The 9,302-nt window shown below is 43.3% G+C and overlaps 1 protein-coding gene across 2 annotated transcripts in view; it reads left to right on the top strand.

Annotated features, from left to right (window-relative positions):
- LOC116382498 (dystroglycan-like) overlaps window positions 1-7,298 on the top strand; it is a 12,034-nt gene extending 4,736 nt beyond the window's left edge. For both annotated transcript variants that reach the window (XM_031845594.1, XM_031845595.1), the window contains exons 2-3: window positions 1,833-2,399; window positions 3,487-7,298. In XM_031845594.1, coding sequence (XP_031701454.1) covers window positions 1,977-2,399; window positions 3,487-5,796 — 2,733 coding nt within the window. In that variant the 5' untranslated portion in view covers window positions 1,833-1,976 and the 3' untranslated portion in view covers window positions 5,797-7,298. The remainder of the gene's footprint in view (window positions 1-1,832; window positions 2,400-3,486) is intronic.
- The last annotated feature ends 2,004 nt before the right edge of the window (window positions 7,299-9,302 follow it).

The following is a 9,302-nucleotide window of genomic DNA, read 5'->3' as shown; positions in this document are numbered from 1 at the left end:
CCTTCTATATTGCTGTTTATGTTGAACAGATAAATTCCAGATAGTGGCTTGTCCCCCCCCCCCCCCCCCCCCAAATACAGTAGCTCAACTGTTTAATAAGCCGCCTTTTTAGAATACATGAATTGCAAACGAGCCTTATTAAATAGGTTTTAAAGGTTAAAAAAAAAACAGCTCCAGACACTGGGAACTAAAAACTGAAAAAATGTTGTGTATGTTGAACAGATACAAACTAGATGTTTGAATGTCAGACAGTGGAGAGTGGATGAATGAGAGGCACAAACTAATCTTGTGGAAGCTCAGCTTTGTTTGCTACAGGAGGAGCTAGTTTACTGGAAGGCCGTGCATTAATGTGCATGGTTTATTAAATAAAACAAGTTCAAGCAGTATGAAACATCCTTCGACTTATTGACAGATTTCATGACGCAGGTTGTTGATCGAGATGTTGACCAGTGAATCACATGCTTTTCACTAAGACCCTCCGTAATAAGACTTGTGTGTCTGGAGCAGTTTAGAGGAGGCACATTTTGTACAAGTTGACGTCACAGCTTTGTGCCAGTCGGGCATTAGGATTCCAGGCAATTGGATGACCCTCCTCTGCCCGTTTCTGAGTGCTACAGGATTGAGGTTGGCTGGGTCAGCACAATGGAGACTCTAATTCCAACCCCCAGGGCACCTAATTAAAACTTACAACCAAGACAAACAACCTTTTGACACTCGTGCATCTCGTGAGAATCGCTATGGCTAAAAATGCCGTGACAGAGAAGTGAAGATCAGTAGATCGATGTGTCGCTTTTCTAATAATGTTTATTACGTTGAAACTACACGATCTAAATGGAAATATCATTTATGCTGTTGGCATAAATCACTAAATGCATACATTTTGAGATCAGAGTTTTCAGCCAGTCTTTGTGTGGTGGTTTATTTATTTATTTATTTATTTATTTAACCTCAGGTAGCTTATAAAGTATATCAGGAAGACAAATGTGGTTTCAAAAATCCTCCGAGGGAGATGTTTCTGAGCTTTTACACCGCGAATAAAGGCATCAACCGGTCATGTTGTGCAGAACAGGTTGAGTAATGATGAGGACAATAAAGCAACAACTCGGAGGCGCCGTAGTCTGAACCAAGACGGCTAATTTTGTCACTTCTTTTAACCGCGACAAAGGCAGCGCATACCAGATCCACGCCTCTCTTTTCCTTTCACAATAAGAGCTCTAGACATAGGATATTCACAGGAGAGTATTTCACATTTTCATGTCTTTTTATTCGTCACGCCCCGGTGTGTAAGGCCTTTAGTCTGTTCTGTTCTTGTTAGTTTTTATCATATGTAGTCAACCGTATCCTGTTTTAGTTTTAGTTGACTAAAAGTCTGGGCATTTTAGTTTCATCTTTGTCAAAGAGAACTTGATATTTTACTCCTTTTTTTTTGTAGCCATCAGATTATATTGGGATATAAGGGATTTTGGTAAACTTTATATTTAATTTAACTACATTTAGTCTTGTTTTTGTGTCACAGTTAGCGTTAATGATGTCGGTGCTGTCTTGTCATCATCTCCTCTTTGTCATGGTAAACAAAGGTAATTGATGAACATATTTAGTTGTAGTTTTTGCGAACAAAGTGAACACTAGTATCAGGTCTGTTAAAGTACTAGAACAATATAATATAGTTGTTTTTCTTATATATTCAATAAATGAACCTTCTGCAGACGTGTTGAGATCACTGACTATGAAACAGCGTCGCCAGGAATGTTCTTGTGTAAGTGTTTTGAATGTTTGCACTGCTGGTTTTATTTTGTCACTCATGTTTGTTTCTTCCTCGTTTCCTCGTGTAGCTGGCTGACATGGCTCTCTAACAGGCTGCCAAAGAGCTCTTCATGGATCACAGAGGACGGCAAAGAGAAACCACTGCATCTGTGAGCACAGCCAATAACTAGGGAATCTGACCCACAAGCATATCACCGGACTGACGGCGGTGCATGTGGCCTCTTAAGTGGTTCATAGACATCTGTTGGGCAGACCAAAGGCTGATTGCTATGCACTATAAACGGAGAGACATGAGCTGTGGGGATGCCGGGAGGCGAGAGCTTCTTTCGTGTAGGACTATCCTTCTGCTAATAGGGCTTCTGGTGACCATGGCCCAGGGCGCTGTGCCAGAACAGCACGATACACCGGCGGAGATGATATCTGTGGAACTAGAGGCTTCTATGCAGTCCTCTGTGCTCGCTGAGCTCCAGGCTGCAGCATCTTCGGTTGGTGAGGGAACGCCTCCAGCTATCCCAGATTCCTCTGCAAAGAACGGGGGAGTACACACCGGCATCCCGGACTCCTCTGCTATCGTAGGCCAGGTGTTTCAGTTGAAGGTTCCACCGGGACCAGCCAATGCAACCTGCAATGTCCATGTAAGTAACCTGAAGATCAGATATAATAAGAACAATTAAATGTTGATACATCTGTTGATTTCATGTGGGAAATGTTTGGCATTTAATATTGAATCCTTCATTACATGATGTAAATGTGTTGGTATTTTCAAATAATTGCATATAAATGATTAAACATTCATTTAATGAGATTATTGAGTCAATTTGCTTTGATATGAAGAGACTCAGACAAACAATTTTCCCCTCATTTTATGTGGGAGGTGCCTTCTTATACGTTTAAATGGACCCAGCACGAGTATCATTTGTGAACTTATAATAATAGAATGAAGAATGAGTTTAACAGAGGGCTGTGTAAACATTAACTACATTTTATTGTTCTTTTCTGTCCCTTATGGTGACAACATTTGTCTTTGTCTGCAGAAATATATAGTATTCATCCCTTCAGTTTTTAATCACCGTATCGCTGCTGATTGAAGCCGACGTTGGTACAATTTGTTCCAGTCTGACTTATGAATGAGATGAGATTATTATTGGCCCAAGTGGTGATGCAGAATGATATCCTGTCATATTGTAATAACTCAAAATGAAGAGTGATGACTCGCATAGTTATTATCAATGGAAGCTCACTCTGCTTCCTGTTCCTATTTGGCAAGATTTGATAAAGTGAATGGAATGTGGAGGGGGTCGGGGAGATAGGAGAAGCGTTTCCGTTTTTACTCTAGATGGTTGAAAGATTTGCATTCATCTATTCTGTTTAGTTTCTCTAGCTCCTGATTTACTGGAAACTTGGTCAATATCAAACCATTAAAAACAGGGTTTTGTGTATGCTCATATATTCACCATTTTAATACCAAACATTTCCTAGATTCAACTTCACAATTGCCAATATGTACTTTCTTTTCTTTGTTTCATATTATTTTAAAGTTCATAGTCAAACTAAGTAATTTTAAGATGCCACTCAGGTCCTGGTAAATGTTAATGGCCAGTCATAATTCATTCTGCTGTGAATTATCACTTAATGACGTTTTCCTTTTCTGACTCAACTTACATCTCAGACGTATCCCTGAAGTACAAAACAGTGATTGTGTCTCTTTTTTCCCTCCTGCAGCTTGCTGAAATGGGAAAGGAGACTTTACCATATTGGCTGTACTGGGACAAAGAGAGCTGCGTTTTGAGAGGCTTGGCCCTGGAGCAGGATAAAGGTGTGTATCATATCTTGGTGTCTGGAGACGAGATGACTGAGAAGACTGGCAGCCAAGTGTACCCGAGTACGGTCTTCTCTATTGAAGTGTACCCAGAAGAACGAGCCGACACCGAGCCGACCCTGCTCACTCTACAGTCGGATAGCAATGGCGTCCAGCCCTTCACCTGCGGCTCCGAGGAGCTCGTCACCGTCCTCACCGTCATCCTGGATGCTGACTTGACAAAGATGTTTGCTGAACAGAGGGTCAACTTACTGGGCATCATGAGAAAATTCTCCCACGTGCCCCTGGAGCACATGAGGGTGGTCCCTGTTGTGAACAACCGTTTGTTTGACATGTCTGCTTTCATGGCCGGACCAGGGAACGCCAAGAAGGTGGTGGAAAATGGGGCGCTTCTGTCATGGAAACTGGGGTGCGCCCTTGACCAGGGCAGTATCCCCGACATTGACAGTGTCCAATCCTTTGCAAAGGATGGGACCATGTCGGCCAGGCTGGGATACCCAGTGGTTGGCTGGCACATCGTGAACAAGAAGCCCCATGGAGTGAAACGGGTCAGACGGCAGTTGTACAACACTCCTACCCCAGTCCCCTCCTTGCTTCCTCCGACTTCTCACCCGGAGCCCCCTGTACGCATTGTTCCCACGCCGACTTCGCCCTCTATTGCCCTAGCAACAGAGAACTCTGCTCCCCCCGTCCGGGGTCCTTTGCCTCTTCCGGTGAAGCCCACTATGAGGGTCAGAGATCAGATAGCCCACACACCTGTATTTGGACTGCCCCAACCCACGAGGGTACTAGGAACCACAAGCACCATCCCCATTCAGCCCACCATGACTCGGCCTACAATTGTGGAGGCCACTGCTCTGCCGACGCCACCAAGCACCACCAAAAGACCCAAAACCTCTGCCACGAGGAAACCTAAGAAACCCAAAACCTCCACACCAGCTCCCCGAGAGCCCAAGTCCACCACACCTAAACCGCCCAAACGCACCACTCCTCTCACTTTGACTCCTGACCAAAATAAAAACCCAGAAATCCGCAACGCCGTTGATCAGGTGAATGCATGGGTCGGAACATACTTCGAGATTAAGATTCCTCCAGATACCTTCTATGACCGGGAGGATGGTACCACCGATAAGCTGCGTTTGACTTTGAAAAAGACCCCCAAAGAAGCAGTGAATGAAACCTCCTGGATCCAGTTCAACAGCACTATCCAGCTTCTGTACGGCCTCCCAGAGGAGCAGCACGAGGGGAAACATGAGTACTTCATGTTGGCCACTGACAAAGGTGGGAAGAGCATCATAGACGCATTTGAGGTTCAAGTCAACCGTTGGTCTACTAACGACAAACCATCAGTTGTGTTTGCTGCTCGCTTCCACGGTGACCCCAAAACATTAAGCAACGACGTCCACAAGAAGATTCTTTTGACCAAAAAGTTAGCGTATGCCCTCGGTGATCGCAACAGCAGCACGGTGACCCTCAGAAGCATCACGAGAGGCTCGATTGTGGTGGAGTGGACCAACAACAGTCTCCAGCAAAGTTCTTGTCCGAAGGACCAAATCACAGTTCTCAGCAACAGGATCTCTGATCCTCAAGGGACTCCCAAACTGGCCTTCACCAAAGCCATGGAGCCTGATTTCAAACCCATCAACATCTCCATCCGTGGCACCAATAAATGTCAGAGCTACACGTTCATCCCACCAGGAGAGGTGCCCATGCCCGCTCTTCCCACGGCCACACCTTCACCCGGGACCGGTCGTAGGAGCAGCGACGACGTCTACCTGCACACCGTCATCCCCGCCGTCGTGGTAGCCGCCCTGCTGCTCATCGCCGGGATCATTGCCATGGTCTGCTACCGCAAGAAGCGCAAGGGGAAGATGACCATAGAGGAGCAGGCCACGTTCATCAAGAAAGGAGTCCCCATAATATTCGCAGACGAGTTGGATGATTCCAAGTCGCCCCCGTCCTCCAGCATCCCTCTTATCCTTCAGGAGGAGAAGCCCCCACTTCCCCCTCCGGAGTACCCCAACATGGCCGGTCCGCACAGTAACCTGCTGGACCAGGATCTGCTGGAGGAGTACTCTATTTATCAAGATGACGATCCTAACGCACCACCTTACCAGCCCCCACCACCATTTACTGTCCCCATAGAGGGCAAGGGCTCTCGCCCCAAGAACATGACCTCGTACCGGTCACCCCCTCCCTATGTGCCTCCCTAACGCACACTGGAGCTTTTCACTTTGGAAAGCAGGTGCAATGTAGGGATGCTTGTTGAAAAACTACAGCAGGAGTAATTTTACACATGTTCAATTAAAAGGCTTTGACTTTGTAGAGGAGCAGGCAACCATACCCACATATTTGACCATCATGGATAAGACACTATCGTAGAATTACTGCAAGTACTACTACTGCTGGCACAGGGCGAATGGATGGGGAACACTTTGTATTTCTTTTTGTTGTCCTTCAGATCTGCTTTTGACTTCTTGCATATTCCTTTTTTTTTGCCAAGAAGAGTCCATTTTTATCTTCAATGATGTACTATTTCTATTGTATAGAAAATAATAAAGACTGAAGCCTGCAGGGTCCTTTTGAGCAGATGTTCCCATGACAACAGACTTGAGGCTCCCCCTCACAGTGTTAATCTTTATGAGTTCTATATCACTCTCATCTGTCCTTCGGCTAGGTTTACTAAGATTTTGCACCTGTTATTTCTAGAGGGGAATGAAATACTGAAAGCATGAAATGCTTTCTTTAGTTTCTTTCTTGGACTCTGATCTCTCCCGTTTCTCTCCTCTTGCTTCGCTCCCTCTCGACAATAACATGCAAACCTTGTTGCACTTATGCAATTTCTTGTTAAACCTTGCACTATGTGTCTTTGCGCAGAACTGCACACAGTGAGTGGTAGTAGTCCAGTCCAATAAGGAGGTGAGGTTTTCTTTTTTGTATCCTTGAGCTCGCCACATGACTGAGGTTCCTCTGGTTCCTGATCACAAAGGACATCCCACTGACCACGCCTGTTGTAGATGTAGCCTAATGAAGTTACAAAACAAATACTGACTTTTATTTCCTTTCTTTTTTGTTAAATGTGTGTGCCACTAAACCTGCCTGTGAGATGACTGGCTTTGCTGTTGGCAAGCCATGTGGGGTTGCTACAACAGTAATGAAGGGGCCAATGGGATGCTGTGGTTCACAGCAGGGTGATGTAGTCCACTGTCTTATGTTCAGTAGGTATGAGTGGTGGGGGGGCCTACAGTACTTTATTATGGCTGCCCTGCCTCTCGGTGGTGCGCTGTTATGTTTAGTGCGCTGTTGTCTGGTCACATGAGGCATGGGGACGAGGGGGATGTACATAATTGTGTGCCTGTGAAATTAATCAACTCCATTATGTTAGTGTCATAAGTAAACCTAGTCGGGGCGGAAGGGAGGGCGAGAGTGGGAAATAATTTTATTTTTTAATTGTATGTCTAGATTTATGATCACAATCATTGGGGGGGGGGGGGGGGGAATGACTTTAGTTTGTGACGGTGCAAAAGAACGTTTACCTACCTATCACGAAAAAAATAATGCATCATCTCAATATGGTTGGGAACAAAGAAACATGTGAATTATGTACATTTCATATCTGATATCACCATAAGAAAAAATGGTTAAAAAATCTAATGTTTTTACTGAGTTTTTGATACAGTCTTAAACTTGTTTTATGAAAATATATTAATAAAATGTAACACTATTTGTAAAGCCTCAAAGATTGTGTATAGTCCCTTTATTTGAGAAAATGCAACTTGATTAAACCTTTTTCAATATTCATGTGTATTAAATTGGCTGAACACAACTTACCAGATTAATTAGAATGCAATATCCAGTAAATTCAATATGTGCTGATGCAATACAATACATGTATTTATAAAGTCAAAAGCAGTGATGGTGTTTGAACTAAGTGCAAACTGTGAGATATCTTAAGGTCAGTATTTTAAGTTTGAAATGTCTGACTCTCCAGTTTGCTTTCCAAAGTTATTTTTGCATAACATACGTTTGTCCAGATGTGTGGCCTTCGAGTGGCCGTGCTTTACAGTGTTTCTGGATCAGGCTACAGTGGGTCCAGTGCTCTGCTGGGCTACAACGTGAGCGATGGAGTCTTTGTTGTACTAACAGCAGGCAGCTCCTGTGAGACAGGCTGTATTTTAAGAGAAGTGCTGCCTTTCTGTGGGCAGTTCTTCTTTTTTTGGCTCTGCGCTCCTACATCTCTTGGAGAAATATCAATAACAATGACTAATATCTGCGCTCAATCTTTTTTTGGTGTAGAGCTTGTGTAATGATGGCTCATTGTGGAGAGGTCAAACCCAGTTCCACTCGATGGTGACCAGTGCGTTACAAGACATTTTGATTTGTTCTTGTGAAGTCCTAGAAAACAAACTTTGAATTGCTCTGAAGGCTTCTAGGTGCAATAGTGTGTATTTGATGTGTTAATTTACCTTTAAAGCTAATACAGGATCACTGACTATCTCTAGACTCATCCTAGACCAGGACTTACTGCAAGGTGCGTGCGTGCGGCCATATATACATGTACATAGTCGGAGCAGGCTCAGGTCCACACCTAATTCTTAGCTTCATTATTTTTTTAATTGCTGTGTATATATATATTTTTTATTGACATGGTCTGGGGTACAAACAATATACAGTACGTTACAGGAAATCTTTTTTTTTTTTTGTATAGCCTTTATTTTAAATGTAATGAAGTCATAGATTAGAAAATTCATAGTATATCATGTTAGTAAAAGTAACTATAGTATGTTAAAGTAAAAAAGGCATAGTATGGTATGTCAAATAATCATGTTATAGTATATCATGTCATCGTAAAGTGTCCAAAAAAAAGTATGTTTTAAAATTCAGAAGTCTTAATATACTGTGTAGTAAAAAGTCAGTGTACTATGACTTAGAAAGGTTCTATGTCAAAAAGTAAAGTCATAGTAAAAATCTAAATACACAATAGTAATGTCATAGTTAAGTATGACATTAAGAAAAAAAATCATAGTATGTCCTTAAAACGACATAAGTCATAGTTTAGCGTGTCAATAAAATATCGTGTATGTCATAAAAGAGTCAAAGCAAAGTAAGTCGCCCCTTCTGCACCACATGCCACGTCGACTCCCCGGGTACTTGTGCAAGGATCTCTGAACTCACTCGGCACACCGTCCCAGCTGTCAGTGGATCACAGTGTCCTCACAGCACCGAGGCAGCATGGGAAGTTTGGGGAAATGACATCAGCCCACCAGGTATGTGTGCCCTCCCAATGCTCTTTTCCCTCTGTACCACCGACGAATATTTCCATGAAATTAATTTCGATTTTGCAATTGCTGTCCAATGTCAGGTTTCTATTTGATCATGATGACTGCGCTTCATATCTAGGAACTACCTTGCAGCCTCCAGGTTTCTGAGAACCACCGTCTCCCAGGACTACGAGTGGGCTTCCAACATCCTCGGATCAGCCACCGAACAGGACAGGAAGAGACTACTATGGACAGTCAGAATTGCAAAGGAAAAAAATGTGGTTCTGGCCTGCCATCCCCCCAGGACTTAAACATCACTGCAGACAATATATTGTTATCTCGTTCAGCTTTGTTGCCCCAAAGTTCAGTAAAAAAATTCAAAGTATATTATGTCTCAAAAGAGCCATAAGTCATAGTATAGCATGTAAAGGTACATTTTTACTTCGTATATATATATA

This window comes from Anarrhichthys ocellatus, unplaced genomic scaffold (assembly GCF_004355925.1).
Source record: "Anarrhichthys ocellatus isolate YVR2014 unplaced genomic scaffold, GSC_Weel_1.0 scaffold5, whole genome shotgun sequence".
NCBI lineage: Eukaryota > Metazoa > Chordata > Actinopteri > Perciformes > Anarhichadidae > Anarrhichthys > Anarrhichthys ocellatus.
This window is presented reverse-complemented; position numbering and strand designations above follow the sequence as displayed.